This window comes from Sphaerodactylus townsendi, linkage group LG09 (assembly GCF_021028975.2).
Source record: "Sphaerodactylus townsendi isolate TG3544 linkage group LG09, MPM_Stown_v2.3, whole genome shotgun sequence".
In the NCBI taxonomy this organism is placed as follows: Eukaryota; Metazoa; Chordata; class Lepidosauria; order Squamata; family Sphaerodactylidae; genus Sphaerodactylus; species Sphaerodactylus townsendi.
The window spans coordinates 44,244,999-44,267,813 of record NC_059433.1 but is presented as its reverse complement, the minus strand read 5'-3'; the positions used below and the strand labels follow the sequence as shown (position 1 = coordinate 44,267,813).

General features: G+C 40.2%; 1 protein-coding gene across 3 annotated transcripts in view; it reads left to right on the top strand.

Annotated features, from left to right (window-relative positions):
* The window catches only part of EMILIN2 (elastin microfibril interfacer 2), a 38,163-nt gene that overhangs the window by 10,101 nt on the left and 5,247 nt on the right, over positions 1-22,815 (top strand). For 2 of the 3 annotated variants that reach the window (XM_048507505.1, XM_048507507.1), the window contains exons 3-6: positions 4,124-4,299; positions 7,106-9,025; positions 20,268-20,732; positions 21,852-21,893. In XM_048507505.1, coding sequence (XP_048363462.1) covers positions 4,124-4,299; positions 7,106-9,025; positions 20,268-20,732; positions 21,852-21,893 — 2,603 coding nt within the window. The remainder of the gene's footprint in view (positions 1-4,123; positions 4,300-7,105; positions 9,026-20,267; positions 20,733-21,851; positions 21,894-22,815) is intronic. The other variant, XM_048507506.1, reaches the window with a different exon arrangement.

The following is a 22,815-nucleotide window of genomic DNA, read 5'->3' as shown; positions in this document are numbered from 1 at the left end:
AACATACCATGTCCTAAAAAATATAGTGCATGACTTTCTGCTATATAGAGATATTTATCAAAAATATCTCTGTCTTCATCAGCACCTTAAATTGTGCCTGGAAACAATTGAAAGCCAGGGGAGATGGCCCAAGATAAGAGTGATATGGACCCACTCCAGTCAGTATTCTGGCCCTGGCATTCTGTACCAGTTGAAATTTCCAGACATTTCTCAGGGGCAGATCTTTGTGGAGTGCATATCAGTAATCTGATCTAGATGTAAGCAGAGCATGCACCACAATGACCAGATCTCTTCTGCCCAGGAAAGGCTGAAGCCAGCCAACCAGTTGAAGCTGGCAAAAGACACTCCTAGGCACAGTTGCCACTTGCTTATCCGGCAGTAGGATAGTATGGGCAAGGATAGCGCAAGGATGTCCCTGTTTACATCTGTCAAATGCTGAAGGATATTAAATAGTCTGTTGAGTTTATTTGGAATATATTAGTTTTCAGTATTTGTTTTGCCCTGTTGTTAGGGAGTGAAAACACAGTTGATACCAAAGCAGTTGGATCAGTTTATGGAATTAGAGTGCAGTGATCATAAGTAGATATTGCACTATGATTTCCATGAACCATTTATCAACGGGATCAAGCCATTACTGAAAATCAGTATGCACTGAGGGCATTCCAAATGTGTTTAGGATTTTAGTTTTTTAATTTTAAAAGATACTTATGCAGTCACAAAGAGAATAAAAGTTGCTTAATTTTTTTCCCCCAGTGAATTAATAATGACATATTCCTGTTGAGAGATTTATTACATTTTTTACTCAGAAACCTCAATCCTGAAGTTGCAGTCTGCATGGAAAGCTATGCTTGTGAACATGAATCAGACATGCTATTTCTGATTCAGTTATATGTTATTATGACAGGGGTGTCTCTCTAATTACTTTAAGCCACTTCAAAAGTCACTGGGATGTCATGGTATCCCATTGGCTCCACGATAGCCTTCAAAGAAATGGCATCCTAACTAATTACATACAAATTAATAAGTAATTTAGTGCAGTAGATGAGAGAAAAAGGAAACTGGAAAATCATGGTTAGGTAGCCATGCTACCTAGATTTCTAGCTCCATTGTGTAAATTGATCACTTTAAGTTATTTAAAAAATATTTTCACTTTAAAATATTTGATTCATGCTTTTGGTAATGTTTCAGTGAAGATCACAATAGCAATATAATAGTGTAGGCAGCTATACATTCTTCTGTATACTTTTGAAGAACCACCACTCCCTGCACTGATCTGTGCATCAACTCACTCTCTCTTTTTAATGCTGTGAAGTCACATCTGACTTATGGTGACTTTGTAGCGTTTTCAAGACAAGAGACAATGAGTAGTAGTTTGCCTTTGCCTGCCTCCATATCACAACCCTGTTCACCTCGAAATACTTGCCAGGTTTGAAAGTGTGTGAGTGGTACAGGGTCACCCAGCAAGCTTCCATGGCACAAGAGGGGAATTAGTCTAACACCTTAACCACTTCAGTCTGTCCAATAAAACTATATGACCACTGGCTAAGGTATATACTGTTGCTGCCTGGACTGAGACCTTTTGGGTTGCCACCCCCCTGATTTGTAATGGCCTCTGAGAGAATGGAAAGCTGCCCTTCATGTTACTTGCCTTGAAGAGGAAACACAAAACTGTAATATTTGGAAGAGCTTTTGGCAGAGTTCATTGGGCACAATGATTGCTCTAAGAGTAGGGTTTTGCTGTTTATTTGTTGGTTTTGATTATGTTATTTTTTATTATGATTTGTTGTTGTTTGAATGCAGTTAACTGCCTTGAATTCTATTCCTGCTGGGGGAGAAAGGAAGGAATCTAACCAAATCAGATGAAAGTGTTCACAGAAGTTCAATCCAAAAATTGTATGATCAGGTTAAATACCTTCCTATAGTGTGTACATAAAGTTGCCAGAATGCACAGTGGCTAGGTTGATAGAACAGGATGGAGGAATCCCAGGTATCAATCTCACCCTTGCCATGATGTTTAATAAGTAGCTTTGAGTGTTAACAGTTTCTTTTACCCTCAAGGAGTGCTTGGAAGGGTAAAATATCTGATAGAAGACACAGAGGGAAAATTTAACAAATAGAGCAAAAGTTATAGGTATAAGTGTTTACAAACAAATATGAAGTGATAGGGAGATATCATTTGCGCTATCAATTTATTTAAAAATAAGCATGGAACTCCATTAGGATTTTAAGCTTTTGCACGTCCATGGAATGGGTCCAGCCTTCATCCTGTGGGAGCTACACAGAATTTTTTCTCAGGGTAGTGGTTTCAAGAGTTGGATTGCTGGCTTGTTAGACAAATTACTAGATGTTGGGAGATTTTTTCCATATTTTTCTTTCAGTTCCATTCTTCTGGAAGTCTAAATTTGGTATTCCAAAAGGCTCACTATAACATAAAAAGTGGTGATTCTTTTTTAGTTTGCTGAGCACTGAATTATATAGGGCTGGAATCATAATTAAGTAGTATTTGTAATTCTCTGTGATATAGGTTAGAGAGCCAGTGGGGTGTTGTAGTTAAGAGCAAGAGACACTAATCTGGAGAACAAGGAAGAGAACAACTCTTCCACATGAAGCCTGCCAGGTGACCTGGGGTCAATCACAGTTCTCTTGGAACTCTCAGCCCATGTGGGGGCAGACAATGGCAAAACACTTCTAAATGTCTCTTGCCTTCCCTATGGGGTGGTCAAAAGTCAGCTGTGACTTGACAGCACTTTCCATTACCATGATATAGGTGTATGTTGACTAATAAATTGTGATTTATATTAATTTGCGCATACCAGCAGAAGTAGAGTTAGCAAGACACTTAAAATAACACTTAAAATATTTAACACATGTAGGTTCAGAATGACTGGAAAATTGAAGCAAGTTTTTAAATGATTTTGTTTACTTCCTTGTAAAAGTTCCCATTATACTAAGTATTACAGAATAAATTTAATCAGTCATTTGCATACATTCAAATATATGTTACCTTTATTTTCTGCTTATTCAGTCAACTGTGCTAGCTCTCGAGCAGTGCAGTCCAGTTGGGTGGGGGGGGGGGAGTTGTGCTGTTGGAGCAGCAGAGAGCCATGCCAATGTGTTTGCCCCCTCTGCTAGCATAAGGGGCATCCATGCCTGTGGAGAGATCAGAAACACTGGTGTTCCATCGCCCTACATCTCCATGGTGGGCAAATGCAGAAGTCCAGGCTGCTGCAGAGCTGGCATCCAAGGACTTTCCCAGAGATGGAGCCGAACCTCAGCGTTTTCCCAGGGGTCGAGCCAACTTTAGTCAGCTTCCACTAGCATTCCAGCCTGTGTACCCTGTAAAGATTAAAATCCAAAATAAATATCATATATAATTCTTTGTTTCTGCTTCTATAGGAAGAGATGCCAATTCTTAATTAGCCCTAGAGGTATTTATATTCCAACACTATCAAAACAAAACATACCTGTTTTCCAATACTGAGGAATGTGTTGTGGATATTTCCAAGATATCCACAACACATCCCTCAGTATTGGAAAACAGGTATGTTTTGTTTTGATAGTGTTGGAATATAAATACCTCTAGGGCTAATTAAGAATTTGGGGATTTTTGCAGCAGAGAGAATCAGTTCTGTGTAGTAAAGTTAGGGTTGTCAACCAGGGGTTAAGAAATTCCTGGAGGTTTAGGGGTGGGGGAGAAGGTGGGGTTTGGGAAGTTGAAGGAACCATTTTATTCAGGAGAATTGATCCTTGTCATCTGGGGAACAGTTGTAATTCTGGGGGATGATGATACAAAATAGAGTTGTGTAGACACATCATATGTGTCTATTTTGTTTAAATGACCAGTATTCCACAGGTTGTGAAATATGTGCTTGAATTTTTCACCGGCCAAACCTCTTCCCTAACTCCATTATACATCACCTCAATTGTAAATTGTTCCAACTGTGGCAAACATGTAATGTATCCTGGTACTGTAAAATTTCAGTAATGAGTCTTCTTATTATTTGGGACATTACTTTATTTATTTATTTCTTCGACTTTTATACCGCCCACTCCTGGAGGGCTCTGCTTATTTTCCTTCAAAAAATAAACATTTATAACTTCTTTTTCATTTAATTTTTTGCAGTTATCGTACAAATATCAGACCTAGATATATAACAACATACAAGACAGTAACAGAATTGGAATGGAGATGTTGTCCTGGGTACATGGGTGTAGACTGCAAAGAAAGCACAGCTCCACCATCAAGAAAAGCTGTTTTCCCAGCAGAGTTACCACCGAATGATGCAAAGACAAGCCCGGGTAACTTTTTATTTGGATGTTGGTATGCATGGTCCTCCTTGGTATTTTATAGCAGTCTTTAGCACTTTCAGTGCTCAAATAGATTTTCTGTGCTTATCTCAGTCAGTTTCACCAATCTAAGGAGGTAGGTCTTGACTATTTAATTCCATTGCATTTGCAGACCAAACAAGGGAGTTGTATCCACTCTCCTGTAAGTTCAGGGCTTTTTCCCTTGAGAAAGTACTCTTTAAAAAATGTCACAAAATTGTATCTATCACTAATTGTTCAATAAATGATACATAATAAACGTTTTCACTGGAAAAGATTAAAAAAAGTTAACTGTTAGTTTATAAAGAATTTATTCACCAATGCCGATGTGATTACTTTCAAGTAAAATAGAGGCAAATTTGTATGTTCAATAATACCGTATCTTCAGAATGCTGCATGGAAGATGTTCATTCTCTTGTAACAGCAGCTTAAAATGCTGTTTGTCACTAGCTTAGTTATTTAGTTATGTCTGGTGAACATGTGCATCAAGGAGAAATAAAAGGGCTGCACCATTCACTAGGAGGTTAAAAAAAAATAAGGCCAAGGTCAGTGATGCAAAATAAAGTAAAAATATTAGTTAAAATTCCTGAAATTTCATACACATTTCACCAAAAGGCTTTTTAAGGGGGATCTGTACCTATTTGCATCTAAACAGGTCATAGGATCAACATAGACTTAATTGGGACTTTCACATTATGTTCTTAGCCCTATTATCAATGCTGAAGTCACCATTGTTGCTTTTGCATTTCCATCTTCTTCTCACCCCTTTTTAGCAGAACGAGACGGTATTCAGTTTGGGGCTGAGAATCTGTTGCTCTTTGTCTTCACTTTATGACACATTTTAGGTGATTGTCAGGGGAATATTCACAATGTAGCTGTAGTGGGCTCAGCCAGGGATCAATATAATTGTGCAAATGCAGTTAAAGATGATATGTGGAATAAGCAGTGTCCATGTACGTGCATTGTATAATGTCAGCACTGTACATGAGACTTAAATGTTGATTCTGTGCGCTATTCTGACTGACAGGGGATCAGAATGTGTGATGTTATCCCAAGCTATATGAAATCACCACCATTTCTGTATATTACAATGGTAATCTAGATGTTAGAGCTGTAAGTGATAAGAGCCTCTGCTAATTTGTTGGGTTTTTAAAATATATTTATGACAGGCGAGGAGTCCAATCCTAGCACACCAGCACATTTGCTCCCTCTGCCTGTGTAAGGGGCACCTCTGCCAGTGGAGAGGGCAAAGCTGCTAGCAGCTGGGCACCCCTCAGCATTGTGGCAGCAAAACCTGGAAGAGGGACCTGACACAGAGGAACACCAGCATCTGTTCGGGTGCAGGGGGATGGGTCAGGGTATTCCCAGGGGTCGAGCCAACTTCAGCCAGTTTTCACCCAAGCTTTAGGGCTGGGAATGGGGTGGTCAGGGCCTCGGACCTATGCCACCCAAAATCCATTTAGCCCTGTGGAGGGCTTTCAGATGGCCAGGTGGGTGGGTGGGTTGTTTTTGTTTTAGCAGCCTCCCTGTGCTGCCTGAAAGCCCTCTGGAGGCACATCTGGAGGCACCGCAGCAGTGACCCTACTGCTGGCCCTCAAGGGCTTGTGGATTGGGCTGTTTGTCTCACACATCTTGAACTGAAACCCTTAACTCTTCTGAAGACATTTCCTTGTGTTACTTAGAACTATTTGGTAATAAGCCAAGTAGCAAGTCTCAGTATAATTTTCAAGCACCTTTCTCAAGTTCAGAAAACATTTTTTTTCAAAAACTTGAATTTACATGAAGTGATGTTGTCATCATCATTATTATTAACAAAATTTTATCAGGACCACCAAAGTGGATGGCAGTTAAAAAATTCTGAAAACTCATCACAAAACCAGTTGACCACAAACCTCTTTTGAATTAAAAAAAGATGTGAGAATTATTGATACCAAAGTACTAAAGAAGGAACAAAGGGAGTGATTTATTACCCATATACTGTATACAAATAAACCTTTGCAACTCACAAAAATGTTAATTACATCAAGAGTCTTCATTATGAGAATAATTTTAATACAGAACTATAGCATGTCCATGAACATACAAGCACTCATTCATGCATAAACAATATGTACTGCTTACACAAAGATGTACATATATACATATAGGAGATACCAGAAGTTGGACATTGCTGAAGATCATTATGATCCTCAAAACACTCATGATATTTTGTAAGAACAAATGATCCATAAACTACTTATGCATTTGGAAAATTGAAGAACACTGTTGAGCAGCATATACCACTGAACCATGGTTCATTTTGTTCACAAGGATTCCTCAACCCTTGTGGGGGATTTTCAGGAGAACAGCAAGCTCATAGGGAAAGAGGATGTGAGGGCGATCTGACTGCGACATCCCCATTGATCGCCAGGGTTGATTCGGCTCCTCTGGCTGGCTTGGGGTGTCCCCTACCTCCCTCACTGCTCCATATGCTTCCCTCCCGAAGCTGCACACTCAGTGGAAAAGGACAACCATCCCAGATAGAAGGAGTGTACTTCTTAGTTCTTCTTTGGTCATAGGGAAAGAGGAAGTAGGGGAAAAATCTGCTCAGCTAATGCCTTCTGCAGGTTTTCCCACAAAATCTAACCTAGTTCTACCTGGCATTAATATTAATGAAGCTGATTTCTACTGTGTCTTATCAACGTATCTCATTAATGAAGCCAATTTCTTCTGTGTCTTATCAAAGCTATCTGAAGAAATAGTAATTTTTTTGTTTCTGCACTTTTCCCCCTTTCCATAGACTCTAAACCAAGGTTACCGCAACATGAATTACAGGATAAAAAAATTCAGGACCTTGAAGATGAATTGTTCCGCCTTACACAGACAGTCCTTGAGCTTCAGTCCTCCTTAACAGGGGTTAATGATAATCTAAAACTTGCAGTGCAAGAAGATGCAAGTCATACGCGTGTCTCGTGGCTGAACAATCTTCGTGATCATCCTGGCCCTGGCAGTGATGCTGAGAAAGGAAGAGACACAATTCATCCGTCTAAAAATAAAGATGAAAAAGATCCTTTTACTGAATCTGGAGCAGAGAACACACAATCAGAAATAGCTCAGGTGAAAGATGCTTTGAAGGTCGAAAATGACAAGCAGGAAGAACTAAATGGGAAGGTGAATGGTTATGAAGGGCAATTAAAACTACTCCAGGAAGCAGCTCAAGGCCCAACCATAATGATGCCTAGTGGCCAGTTATATCACGCATACATTGATGCTAAGTTTGAGGCCCTGAGACAGGAAATATTGGAAGGGTTTGAGAAAAAAATGTCAGATCTAAAAAATTCATGTGAATACAAATTGATGGATATTCAGCAACATTGTGATGATCTTGAAGCCAGCTGTTTAGGAATAAGAGAACTTATAGGAGAAAAAGAAAATGATCTGAGGAAAGAAATAAAAACTATTCAGACTCTAATCCAAGAACCATTTAACCAGTCATTTTGCTGCAACAGTGCCAAAATGGATGACTTTGGGCAGCAGGTAAGACAACTGGAAGAGAAGATTGACAGAACTGCAGAAGCAAGCAGGATTTTAAACACCAGAATAGATAATGAAATAAAGCATACTTCCACTCCAGATTTAGGAAGTAACTTTGATGCAAAATGGGAGGAACTGGAAGCAAGGATCAATGTTACAGAGAGAAATGCTGAGGAACACTGCTTTTACATTGAGGAAACTCTTCGTGGTACTATAACTACTGAAGTAAATGATGTGAGAAACTTACTTGAGCAAAAACTGCAGGCACTGGGAAATCGCCTGGGAACCACTATTCTAGATATTACTAACGTTGCAAATCCAGAAGAGAGAGTTACTGGTCCAGGATCTATTTCACATAGTGACTCAAGGTTTGAAAATGAGCCGCTTGCATCTGAGATTAACTTTTTGAAGCGCAAACTACAAGACATTGAAAACAATTGTGGGCAGAAATGCCATTCTTTAGTACCACAGAATTTGGAAGGACTCCAGAAAGTCCTAGAAAATTGCAACAGCAAATATGATCTGTTGCTTTTGAAAACAGGAAATGATACTGTTCGTATAAATTATTTAAATGGTTCTTTAAATGACAACTTTAATTCAATTAAAAGCAATCACCGTGACATCCAGAGACTTCAAAAAGACTTGCGAATAGTTCGCTATGGCATAAGTGCTCTTGATAAAGATATAAAAGCTGTCCAAGGTGGCTTGAACAGCTGCAGAGAGCAACTTGTGGGTATCAATTCTACGTGTGAAAAGACACAGGTTGGTGTGTTCAAAAAGATAAATAAAATACAGAAAGCAGTTAACAATCAAACAGCTCACCAAAACAATAATTGCTGTAATGAGTTGAAAGAGAAGCTGGAGCAGTTAAATGAGAAAGTGTTTTACGACACAAACAAATGCAAAGAAAAAAATCCCAGTGTATCGTACTTGGAGAGTAGAGTGTCCCATGTTGAAAAAGCCTGCAGCAGACTAGACAACATGTCTGGCAGCCTTCAGAAGATAAAGGAGGGATTAAACAAACATGTATCCAGTCTTTGGAACTGTGTCAATCAGATGAACAGAACTGTGACATCTCATTCTAAGGATATTTTGGGCCTCAACAATTCTGTGCAGCATTTCCATAGCCAGTTCCACAAATTCAACATCGATGTTGAGAATCTTATGAAGACTCAACCTGCTACTCGTAAGTTGATCTGCCTCTTTTCATAGGCTAAACTATTATTTAAAAGATACAGGCATTAATCAAAAAGAAAGGAGGGAAGCAAGAAGGCAAGCAAGCAAGCAAGCAGAGAAAGGTAAGGGTGGCGGCTTCTAGGAGAAGGGAAAGAAGAAATAGTGTGGGCAGGGGGGATAACAGGGAAAAATGAACTTCCCCTCAACTCCTTGGAGACCCCCCTCTCTGCAGCTGGACCTGCTCATGCAACTGGGTCATCATTTTTTCCTGGTAGAAGCTGCCAGGGGAGGAGTGGAGGGAAAGCTTAAGATGGAAACTGATAAAGGTAGGCTGGGTAGTAGGTGGAAAGGAAGCAGAAAAAATAAAGAGGTTCTGGGGGCTTTCAGGGTACAAAAAGAAAAATTAGTGGGGGAAGAGAAAATGAGATTTCCCCTGCAAGTTCTTATGGGTTTCCTGTATTTTGGGTGTTAAGGAACCTGATGGTGTACACCTTATCTGGCAGGTGGGATTCCTGTAAAGAGATCTAATTAATAGGAGAAGCCTAGGATCAATAGCGAGCTTCTGCAGTTTAAGCCATAGCAGCAATCTGTCAATAGAGTCAAAAAAGCCCCCTTAAAGTCAATAAAGGAGGCTGCAAAAAGATTGGATTTTCCCTCTCTACAAGAGGTGGTATTTGGATACAAGTGCTTCCAACGTCATACAGTGGTCCAGGGTGGTCTTTCCTTTACGTAAGAAGCCAATCTGCTCCTATTCCCGATTGGTCTATTAGTTGAAATCCAATTCAAAAGATGGTTAAGTAAATATTTGTAATACAATTTACCTGAAACAGACAGCAGGCTGCATTGGTCTGTAGTTTGAGGGGAGATTACGATCACCCTTTTTAAACAATGGAATGATGGTTTGCATTGAGTCCACATTGTGGGCACTGAGCCAGAGTCATTCACAGTAGTGAATAAGGCGGCTAACAGAGGGGACCACCAATCGGGAAAAGATTTGTAAATTTCTGCCGGGACCCCATCTGGACCCGGAGCTTTATTAGTTTTAAGATTACCAATTAGTGTTGTGATTTCCTCCTCTGTTACCGGAGGCCACCTAGGAATATCATTGTTAGACAAAGGGGGCTCAACCCTAAGAGTATCAGAGTTCCCATTATTGAAAAGATTACAAAAATAGCTATGCCATATTGGGGGGTCAATAGTAGAGATGATAGTAGTAGAGGAACTCATTCCCCTAGCTACAAGGCGCCAAAAGCCTCTAGTATCATTTGAGCGGACTGCCTGTATGAGATGCTTCCATTTCTCATTGGTTTGTTTATATAGCCCTTCGCGAAGGACACACGATAAATGCCTCTTCAGCAGAAAATACTGTCCTTTTTTAAAAAGTTGCTCTATTTAAAACAAAAAATTGAAACTTTTCCGTTTGAGCCAAACACTGTTCAATTTTGCTCTATAACATTGTTCATAATCATTTAAAATGTTAGTTCTACTGTAATTTAAATGTTTACATTTGGAAGACTTTTTAATTTAATATTTTGAAGAATTGACTTGACATTTTATTTAGATTCTCCCTATTGACATTCATACTTCGTACACCAATTGAAATGCAACCCTGCATCTTGTACATACAACTTTCAGCAAGGCTCTGAACTGGCATTTTCCACTGTACTGGGAAACACTGATTTCAATCCCATCAGTGAGGCTCTGAGGGTAACTGTGAGTCCAAAATGTCTAATTTCTTTATAGCCTTTCACCAGATAGGATCTGTGATGGTGAGATTTCTCCATTCATTTAGAGGCAAGCAGCATAAAGTTGGACAGTTTGATTCCCCACTCTGCCACTTGAACTTTATACAGTCTATACCATATTCAGTGTTGTGGAATAAGTAAAGTTTTATTTCATAGGTTTTTTTGGCATTTTGAACGGGCAACTGTAAATTTCTAAGTTTAACTTCAGGCATAGGTTTAAGCAAATATTTCCAACATATTATATCACATAAATGATGTCATTTCAATATGGAATATTACAGCCACAATAGGCTTGTATTTATATAACTTTGTCGAGCTGTGGTATGGCATCATAAAGAATTATCAAACAGCACTGTTAAATAACATGCAACAGTTAAATGTTTTAAAAGGGCAATGATGTACAGGTTTGCAGCCAAGAATTTTCCAACTTTGGCTTTGGCTTTTACTTTAACACAGCATGGAGCCAAGGATATTTTATATGACTCAGTCCAAATGTGTGTCGGCAGGTTAATGAATATTTTTGTGTGGACTGTGCAAATCATAATCCAGACCTTTATTAGGTTGTTACTCAACATTTCCATTTAAGGTAAAGGGATACTTGCTTGGCCAGAACAAGAAACAGAGGGCCAGGCACATTATCAGTATGGTCCAGAAGACCTAGAATTGCAGAGCCTGTTTCTATCAAGAATCTGTTTATTTTTATATATTCACTTACTTTCTTTATAGTCCATCTTTCTTGCTGAGCCTGAAGGTGGGTTGCAAGATAAAGCAGTGCAATCAGAAATCATAAAACAACCAACACACATTACAATAGGACTAAGAGTACAGAACTGCACTTTAACCAAATTTCTTGTTCCTGTTATGTTCTATTCCAGTAGGTTCCCAGCCCAAAGGTGTAATTCAGTCATTTCAGAAAGTGAAATACTAGTAGTAGTAAACTGCAGGAATCCATAGCACAATAACATATCTTTGCCACTTGTCCCCAGTTCTTCCATTTCCTAACTATAAGTAGCATGGAGATTTTTGTGAAAGTACCCAAGGGAAAGGATCGAAGCAACCACATAATTCATCTAGACTGTTTTTTCCATGATCAAAGAAGCATTGGATCTATCTCTACAAAAAATAAAAATTTGTTGGCATCACTGGGGTGCTGTGTGGTTTCCGGGCGGTATGGCCGTGTTCTAGTAGCATTCTCTGAGGATGCCAGCCACAGATGCAGGCGAAACGTCAGGAGAGAATGCTGCTAGAACACGGCCATACAGCCCGGAAACCACACAGCACCTCAGTGATTCCGACTTTCATGAAAGCCTTCGACAATATGTTGGCATCACTGTCTGTATGAAGATTTGGAAACTGTTAAGTCATTAACATTCATAATGAAATCGAACGTCAAATTAGAAGAAAACTGACTAGACAATTTAAATATTCTGAAAGAGTGGCACTAGAATACATGAGGACATATGTACCAAAAATGGTTTCTAGTTCATGTAGGAGAGCGTTCTATTGCTAATCATGGCAGATGCTATATCAATTTATTGCTATCAGGTTTTAGTTTAATAAGGGCAAGAGCAGCAATTCAGTTGTCAGTGCCAGAAATCATGATGCTTCTGTGTTCTATGCAAATAGAATCAGTGATTAACAAGCTGTTAGCTGGTTTTATCCCCTGGCATTGTTTTATTCTTTTTGTAGAGGAAGTCAGCTATGCTTGTTGCTACACTAGAACAGAAAAAACAAACATCCAACAGCTTTGAATGTCACTTCCACTGCAGTCAAACATTTTACTTAACTGTGGTCAAGTAAAAAATATGCATGTACCTGCCTTATCATTCCAAGTTTACATATGTTCCTTTCCTTCCCATGTCACACAGAGAATCCTGGATTAAATCAACTCTATTTACCCATGATATATAAATGCAAGTTTGTGGTTTAACTGGAGTGAGTTCCCACCGCCACTAACAAGGATTCTAAATCTCAGTAAAAAAAGCGGGCGGGGTGGGAGACTTGACAAATGTGCAAGGCTGGGGAAAAATAGATTAATGCACATTTTTATTTAACTGCTTAAATGTGTGGCTGAGCCTTATCACAGCCTTACTGGAGATGTGAGGAAACACTTGAGGTACCAGAACTATGAGCTGAGGAAGAAGGACTTTGCTTAATGCTGTGGTCAGTCTACTTGTAAATTGAACTGTGCAGGGAAAGCACGAGGTTCTGAGTGCTGATGTCACCTTGGTAGAAGACGGCCATCAGATGGGGATGAGAGGCACCTAGTTTGGCCCTGGAGGTCCTGGGTCTTCCTTGGACATGACCAGGGAATCACTGGTAGGCTGTCATGAGCCAGCCCCTTGGTATTTACCAGGACTCAGAGGACTCTGATGCAGGACCTGACAGCACAGTGCAGCCAGAGCTGGCTTTTCACGAGGAAGAGCAGGCAGCAGAGCCAACTCCCAGCTCTTTCCTGCCTGATGCTATGCAGGTGGAAGAGCCTGTAGATCTTCCTAAGGAACCTAGCGATAAGCTAGCTATGCACAGAAGGCTGAAGCAGAGGCAGCTGCTGCAGGAAAAAAGGAGAAGTGCTCGTCTTGCAGTAAGAGATTGGAAGGTAGAAGTGCCTGCAACTGATGAGGATTAACTCCTTGCAGAATCCCACCCCCTTGGGCAAGACTCTGTGTATAAGCCTTGCCTTGAGTTTGGTTCTGCCTGGGTGCAACAAGTGTGTTACCTGTCTCCTCTGCATGCCTGGTCTACCACTGATTTCCTGCCTGTTTATTGAATCTCCTGTAACGTGACCTGTAAACTGACTCTTGACTGTGCTTTTTCCTGCTGCCTGCCCTGGCCCATTGGACTGTTCTCTGACTGTGCTGTTGCCTGCTGCCTGTTTGGCCCTGCTGCCTGTTTGACTCTGACCATGCCCTGCCTGCCGGCAGTACAGAGGCCCTAACAGGCCAGGAAAAGGGCACCTGAAAGAAGCTTGGCTGATAGATGGAAAAGTGTGTTGGTTTAAGAGGCAGCCAAATGAGGCTGATGGGGAGAGAAATGAGATTAGGGATGGGAAGGAGTGGAGGAGAAGGAAACAGAGAAAGGTGGAGAGGAGGAGGATGGAGGCTTGGGTTCACTAGGGCCAAAGACAGCTGTAGGAGCAGAATTAGGACCATCCCCTCAGCCTAGTTGACATTAACAGCTGAGTTGAGCCCTCTGTATTCACAGTTGTAAATAGAGGAACCACCATTACATGGTGTCCAGTTTGTTAATGGTCAAGAGCTGCAGCATGCCTTCCCCCAATCCCTTCACACTGAAGTTAAGAAAGATGTCTGAACACAGCATTTTTTTCCTTTGCACCTGGCATACCAGTAAAACAGTGGAGCTTTAAATCTGGAAGCCGGGATTTGAGCAACGAACATGGAACTTGGCATGTTGCCCTCTGTCATGTCCTCATTTAAGCTGGCAATAAATGAAGCACTATGAACTGTGCTGAAAAAAGATCATACCTCCTGGGAATATTATGTTTTCAAGTGCACGAATGATCTAAGTACTGTTTGCCTTTCCAGCTGCTTTGTAGGACACTTCTACTTTACAATCCATCCAGTATACAGCTGGAAGCAGTATGCTCTGTTTGCACCTTTGCAGTTTATTCAGGGAACAGTGAAGTCACGCTGGGGATGCATTTTTCTCTTTGCTGTCTGGATTATTGACATGCGGCTTATCCAGGTGGTGACTCCTTTATCATGGTTCTGTAGGCCTCTCAGAGCAACAATTTACGATAAAATAAAATTATGTATCACAGCAAAAAAAGAGCATTACCTGCCAAGTATTAGCACGCAGATGTGCATGTATGCAGTCTTTCTGGCTTTGCCTGTTGCTTATGTGAAAGAGAAATTTGTTTCTGTATATCTTCCACCTGTTCTGTAACCAATATAAAAGGTTACAGATTGCACCAAGCTGGCTCATTGTTCCCTAGTGCTTTTATGTAGACTAATGAAGACCATGATTCCCTACATATCTTTCATCTTTCTCTAAACAGCAAGAGTTTCAGTAGGTTGAGATACATTATAAATCAATGGCACTTGTCCAGGACTGAAGAAAGCTATGGCATATATCAGTTAAAAGGAATGAAAAATATAAAGCTTCTAGGATTTGCTAGCTCTTATATAAAATAATCTATAATTGTTTAACCTAAAGATACAATTCAATCTATTTATCTTCCTGGATCATTAATCCCTTCCTCAGCATTCTTAGCCCCCTTTTGCCTTTCTGGTGGTGGAAAGTGCTGTTAAGTCATAGCCAACATAGGGCAACCCTACTCTGCTCTATATGAAGAGGATACAGCTTCCTCTCATCTTCTGAGAAGGTACTACACTGAGGGAAGGCAAGAGTTTTGATCTTTTGTTCTTGGATGCAGATATATAAACATAAATTTCATGTAGTCTTACATGCCTTATGAATGGTACATACATTTTGAAATCACTGCTGTTCTTGGTGAAATAAAAAGAGACCCTGTCTTTGTTGAGTCATAATTTCCATATATTTTGCTGAGAAAATAATTGATTTCTGTGCAATGTACAATTAGCAAATGTCACAAGGTACTTAAATTCAGTACTAGAGCATCTATATTGTGTTACCAATCAAGGAGGCACTGATATTTGGGCAAAAACTCTATCGTAGAAGCTGTTTTACCATAGAGTTTTGCCGAAATATCAGAGAGTGTCACTCATCAACACCCAAAGTGTTGTTCAGAAGAGATATCATCACACCAGCACCTGGGCCTCATTTTAAGCCTGATGAGATCCTGTTGGCCAGCTGGACGAAATTTAGAGGGCCCAAAGGGAGGGATCCCTATATGGGATCTGGCAATCCTAGTAGAGGGAATCTGGCAACCCTAGTAGCAGTGCTGCATGGCGGGGTGGGGTTAATACATTAACATTTGGACAAAAACACTTTCGTTATGAATGTAAGTGGTCTTCATAACAACTGAAAAATGTGTTTTCAAGCATCTATGTCTGAGTGCAAAGTAGTGGTCCTGATTAGCTGTCGCTCTTCAGGTGTTAGTATATCTTTGAACATTTCAGTAAAATTTCATGAACTTAACCAATGGTAAGAGGTTTTTACTGATGGATGTGCAGCTTTTTAACTTTTATCGTGTTTTGCTTAATTCAGATATAAGCTAGGTATTTGGGTCCCAGGGATAGTGATCTGACTCTATATCATCTGTATTCAGAACAGGATAAATATCATTTTTTAAAAAAAAATATGTATCCTGGTTGATAATATAGAATAATAACATCCGACCTTTGTCATTTATATCTTAAATATACAATACAAACTTTAGATGCGAGAGGTATGAATATATATGTAGGGTTTATTTAGCTAAAGCAAAATGACCAAATCTTAGCAATTCAGAAGGTTAGAAGCAATGAGCAAAAACAAGTTTCTATCTTGTATAGTAGTTTACAAAAAGGCAAAAATACATCATTGATTACATCATTTTAGGCTCATTCCAGTTCATACAAAACATGTAAAACCAGATCATACAATTTCCAGTACCTTTACTCAGCCCTCACAGTTAGAAAAACCTCAATATAAACATTATCTACTGAGATAAACCAAAGTAAAACTGCAGACCAACCAGTATATAGGAGTCCTTCCCTTTCTGGAATATTTCTTACTGGTTTATATAGCCCTTCAGCTTGGCCCCTTAGCAAACCTCTCCACCAGTCCTTCCAGTCTGCGTATGTTTGCTTTCACCACAGCTCGCAGGCTGATATCAATAGCAGTCCCACACTTTGAGTAAATTACTCCCCACAGAGGTGTTATGCTTTTAAATGCAGTGAAGGCAGACAGCTCTTAACAGCAGGAATGCTAAAGGCTAAAAGCCAGATAGTTTTACATAGGGAGATATCCTCCTCCCTCCTGGTGACCTCAATACACTTCACCCAATCAGAGTGTAGTGTTGCCTCAGCCAATCAGGTGGCTCCCCTGTTCCCTGTTCCCAGACCTAACAAAGTTGGTGACAGTTACTGGCAGAGCTGTGTGTTGTCTTGGAATGCACAGGCATTTTAGCCCTGAGACCTTTTCCGCACAGAAATGTATAGCTCAGGGGTAGGGAACCTGCGGCTCTCCAGATGTTCAGGAACTACAATTCCCATCAGCCTCTGTCAGCATGGCCAATTGGCCATGCTGGTAGGGGCTGATGGGAATTGTAGTTCCTGAACATCTGGAGAGCCGCAGGTTCCCTACCCCTGGTATAGCTGGTTGCAGTTGGGATAAAGTAACCTGCTTTCCGTTTTTCACGTTCACATGCATCCGTGCAGACAGCGATTGGAGCCTGTGGAAACAATGTGGGTTGCTGTCATGCCTTCAAACGGAGGCACATCTATTTTTTTAATTAACCTCCCACCAACGCGTAGCTATGCAGGCATCCACAAATGAACACCAACAGCCATGCTGACATCTCACGATACTACGATATGGCCATTTGCACCTGAGTGGCTACACAGAAGTAAGCCAGGAATTTTTTTTAAGGAACATGCAGCCAAATAAAGCGATTCCTACCCAGCCATTCGCTCGCAAGTGGCTGCAACCCAGGATTTTTCAAAAGACTTGTGGATAGTACAATTCTAAAAAAAATTGGTTTGGGGGAAATAACATGGGGCAGACTCGCTTTAGGGGTGGAATCTGTTCAATGTTCCCCCTCAAAACTTTTTTTTTACCATCCTTAACCCATGTTTATTGGCCCACGTGGAACGGCCCTGAGAGAATGAAATGAGCAATTTACAGTATTTGCAGACAAGCTGTCCCACATTTTAAGCAGTGAGAGAACAGTTTGACTGAGGCTAAAACTTCACACTTTCCTGATTTGGTTTGCTCACGCTAGTGTGATCTCATCAGATTTCAGAAGTTAAGCAGGGTCGCCCGTGGTTAGTATTTGTATGAGAGACCATCAAGGAATTCCAGGGTCTCTATGTAGAGGAAGGTAAATAGCAGACCATCTCTCTTAGGCTCTTGCCTTGAAATCCCTGCTGGATCACCGTAAGTCAGCTTTACACACACAAAAATTCACACTGACTTTAGGAAAAGGGGCAGCTGAATAGGCAGCAGGGCTAGATTATATGCTGGGACTTGTGTGGCAGGACCTCTAAACATTTTTTTGAAGTTTCTGGCATTGGAGCCTGATTTTGACTGAAATCTTGATCTGAGGAAAGAAGTATTTAAGCTTTCCATCTATATCATTTTTTCTGTCTCTTTGCTCGATTGTGATAACTTGCATGCATTATTGCATGTATTATTGTGACAACTTGCATATATTATAGAGCCCCCCAGAGTCGTATTTTATCCTGAAAATGGTGTGTGGGAAAGGCCTGTATCACCTCCCTTTGCACGTTCCTTTGTTGTGCTGTGCTTATCAGGAGTGGTTACTGATTGGATAGGCAGTAGAATAAAAAGCAGGGAAAGGAAGCCACTGTTGGAGGAAATATTGTGTTTTAAAAAATGAGACATCACACTGGTCCTTGGAACAAGGAGAAGTGATGAGCTTTTGGCAGAAAAAGAATGGACAAAGGAAATTTTGGAGCCAGAGTACTGTGAGCCAGGGAACACATGGAATTGCCAAATGCTAAAGCATTTCTGTACTTTTAACAGAGCAGTTCAGAAGGGGTAGGGGGAGTGGTGTGATGGTGTGGAAAGAAGGGAAATTTTTAACCCTCCTGACACTTGAATTGCTCCATAGCTTGAACAGGCTTACGCTACACTTTTAGGTGGCATAAGCCTGTGGTTGTGGAGAAACACATTCCTAGGTTGGAATGCTGATGAAAGCCAACTAATGTTGGCTCCAACCTGGGAAATGCCCCTGGCCCAGTCCCTATTCCCATGCTGGTATCCATTCAGATGCTAGCTTAGTTCCTTGCAGTGCCCACTTCTGGGTTTGGCTGCCGCAGAGCTGGTTCGACTCCCAGACACTGATGCATTTACTCTCTCTGCTAGCGTGGGTGCCTTTTAAACTGGTGGAGGGGGCTAAGGTGCCGGTAGGGCCATGCACTGCTTTCAAGGCCATCCTCCACCCCAATCTGTAAGTGATTTCTGGCAAGTCTATAGTGTATGGCCTCTTTTGTCATTACTGTGAGACTAGCCACACAATTTGAAGTATTATAACACCTTAAATAAATCAAGTTGGAAAACTGCTAAACAAGAACATATGTTAAGATAATAGGAGTTGCAACTTCTTCCCCTTACTGTCATTTTCACATAAATATGGCCACATCTTATCATAGTTCTAAATTCAGCAGTGACACAGTGCCTACAGTCTATCTGCTTCAGATAAGAAGACCAGAACAGCTTCAAAAGGACTCAGCAATATCCATTACAACCTACAGAGTTTTACTTTGCTTGCCAGACATATTCAGTGATACTTTAAACAGTTTCTTTTAAAATATCCAGACATATTTCTTTATACTTTATACCCATGTATTTCTCCAGAGTATGGCTATTAGAATAATCATCAGGTGTTGGAAAGAGAAGAAAACTGAAAAAATATCTTATTAAAAATCATACTGCTGGATGATATTTATTTATTTATTTATTTATTTATTTATTTATTTATTTATTTATTTATTTATTTATTTTTCAAATTTTGGTATACCGCCCTATCCCCGAAGGGCTCAGGGCAGTGAACAACATGGAATTATATATAAAACATACAGTTTAAAACAGTTACATTCTAAAATATTCACTCTCTTTTTTAGCTAGATTAACCAGGTAACAATCATGGTGAGCGTTATTCATTGTCATTCTGTACCTTTTTTGTACCATGCCTCCTTCATCCTCTCTCCTATGTGAGAGAATGAGTGGAATCATGGAAAAGATTGATTTTTCCCATATATCGGTAGTCCCACTGGAATGGTCCATATATATAATTGGATGAGTTGGAAGAATATTGAGGTGGGAAAGGAAGGGAATCTTGAGGTGGCAAGGAAAGGCTGACATTTTTGAAAACTGGTGTTTTTAAAAAAAGGAAACCAAGAGAGAGAGAGAGAGAGAGAATTATTACTCTCTAGGCAGAGAGGCTTAATACCAGCTTCCTCCTTCTCTGCTAGTTTTCCAAAAATATTTTTTTCTGCTGATAAGATTAAAAATGGAGCTTATCCTGCAACCTAAAGTGCTCCATTCTGCCACCTTGTCATCACTTCATGTAATATCTGCATATATAGATAAGACCTCAGTCTGTGTAGATGCTGATTTAATCATGGACTCATTTCTTCATTATATGTTGCAATTGCTAATATATACTCTTCCCTATTATATCTGTTGTAGAAGAAATGGAGACTTCTACATCTTTTCAGTGTCTGCTCTACTTTTCTGGAACAGTTTTCAAAGTATTAATTTTGTACAACTCCTTAAACATTTGAAAAAAAGTATATAATATTTAAATAAAATAAATTTTGGCTACTTGCATGTTTTCCAACATAGGCTGACTAATGTTTCGTGAACTGAGAGTCTCTTCTCTTTACAAACCCTTAGCAGAAAAGCCAGCAAGACTTCCACCGAGGAAGCCACAAGGAAATGTTCCGCTGACACCATCAGATCCAAGAATACCACTACAACCATTACAGCCAGGAGTACCTCCAGTGTCATCAAAGCCAAGGGCACCATTACATCCACAGCCATCTGAACCAAGAATACCTGTACAGCCGCCACATTTAAATATACCTTTGCAGCCATCTTATCCAGAAATAATCATACAGCCACCATTACAGGGAATCCCTTTGCATCCAGTAGATCCCAGCACTCCTCTACAGCCATCATTACCAGGCACTTCACCCGGCTTACCTCCCTTGCCTGGTTCATCTGGGATATGGATGGAAACTGGGCAGGCAGGCCCTCCTGGTACTCTTTTAATGACAGGAAGAGGACAGTCAAAAAGTATAAATGGTCTGAATGGACAAAATAATGTGGGTGCTTCTGAAGGTTATGCTGGAGCACCAGGTGAGCACATTTTTTAAAAAATTATCTCAGTGATCTTTCTTAGACTGATTCCGCATGAGCCAAAAACAGCAGTGTGAAGACAGTGTGAAAACGGTGTAGACCCTTTTATACCGTTTTAAACCATTTTACACCATTTTCATGCCGCTGTTTTTGGCCCATGCAGAATCCGCCAAAGTCTTTGACAAAATCAGCATATCTCTGTCATCAGTTAGAATACAGAGGTCAGTTGTTCTGTGGGGGAAAGTCATTATTATATTCTTCCAAAAACAGTTGATAGGATAGATTCAGATGGGCTATGTCAACCTGTGACTAAAATTGTAAGGCGAGAAGCTAATGCTGACTTGTGAACTAAAAGTATCTATAAATTCTTTCTACATCATGATAGTCATCAGTGTGGTGACATGTGAGGAGGGGCACTGGACAAAACATATGGAACTTGTGCTGTGAACATTATCACTTTGTTTCTAAAATAAGAGAGGCTCAAGCTGATATTTGCCAAAAGCTATGGTAAACATAGCCATCACTTCCACCAATGAGATACATTTTAGTGTGGATCCTACTGCATTACAGCAACAACAAAAGAACTGAAAGGGTTTAATATAAATAGCCTTGATGGAATGGGGCTGTGATATCAAATATTATCTGGCCTCTTCAGAAAAATACTGGGCCCTAGGGAGGCCAATCCTTATCACTCCTTCTGCCGCCAGACACCAGATTCCTAGGCTATTAATGCTGATCTCTCCTCTTTTGTAGATTCTGTAGTAGAAGTATAAATGCAATAGCAGTTCACATCTGTTGAACTCCTGCTCCATGCAGAAAGAAGAAAGTTTTTTCTTCTTCTCCACTAAACCACTTGGCTGAGAAGAACATGGGAAAACGTCAAACACAGCAGGCCCCTTGGAGAAGTGTCTCTAAAAAAGTCTTTATTTAGATAGCAGTAATCAGTCCTCTTAGTCTGGAGTGATGCCACTCACTTCAAAAGCTACACTCATTTGAGGAATGCAGTAATATATTAGTACAGAAATTAATCACATTTGACAAGGGTTATAAAGTACTGTAGATTTGTGTGTGTGCATGAACGTGTGGGCTTTTTTCACACTTAACCATTTTTAATTGCAGGATATCCAAAACCACCACAACATCCATCTGCAGCTACACAAGGTAATTTAATTATTGTTCAGAATTTCTCAGCACTAATCCCTATAACTTGCTTTTTGGTCTTTAGTAAGACATCTTATGCTATATGTGCTTTTTCCAATAGTTGGTTGTTGTTGTTTTTAAAAATCTTCTAATAGGGCAGTGGTTCTCAACCTGGGGTCGGGCCCCTTTGGGGGTCGAACGACCCTTTCACAGGAGTTGCCTAAAACTCTCTGCATCAGTGTTCTCCATTTGTAAAACGGATAAATGTTAGGGTTGGGGGTCACCACAACATGAGGAACTGTATTAAAGGGTCGCGGCATTAGGAAGGCTGAGAACCACTGTAATAGGGTTACACAAATATAAGATTGACCTGCTAATTGTTTTGAAGCAGATCAGAGGCAAGCAAAGATAATGTTTGATGCTTCCAGTATTGTCTTCTGATTATTCCATTTAAGCAACAGATCATAGTCTGATTCTCAAAATGGGCATATAGAAAACCACCATGTGACTGTGATTGTTACACAGGCTTCTTAGCCAACATACTGTTGAAACTCTAACGTTATTTGAACTGCATAGATTTTGCACAGTGCACCTAGTGCATTTAGAATCTCAAGGCTGAGCACAGAGACCTCAGCCAGCCAGCCAGCCAGAGGAACAAAGCTGTTGGTTTAGCCAGAAACTATTCTGCTCTCATCTTAAAGCAATTGATTGCTAACATATTCCAGACCTCTGTCTGAGCAAGTGACTGCTGGTGTAAAATATGCAGAAAGCACACACTGCTGCTAAATTCTCAGATCAATCCAGCTTGTTCATATTAGGATATTGCCTGGGCTCAGTAATCAAGACATTGTAGTGTAGTAGTCTGAAGTCAGATTATGGTTTGAATAAATGTGAGCTTCTTAATTAGCCCTAATTAAATATTATGCTACAACCTTTTCTGATT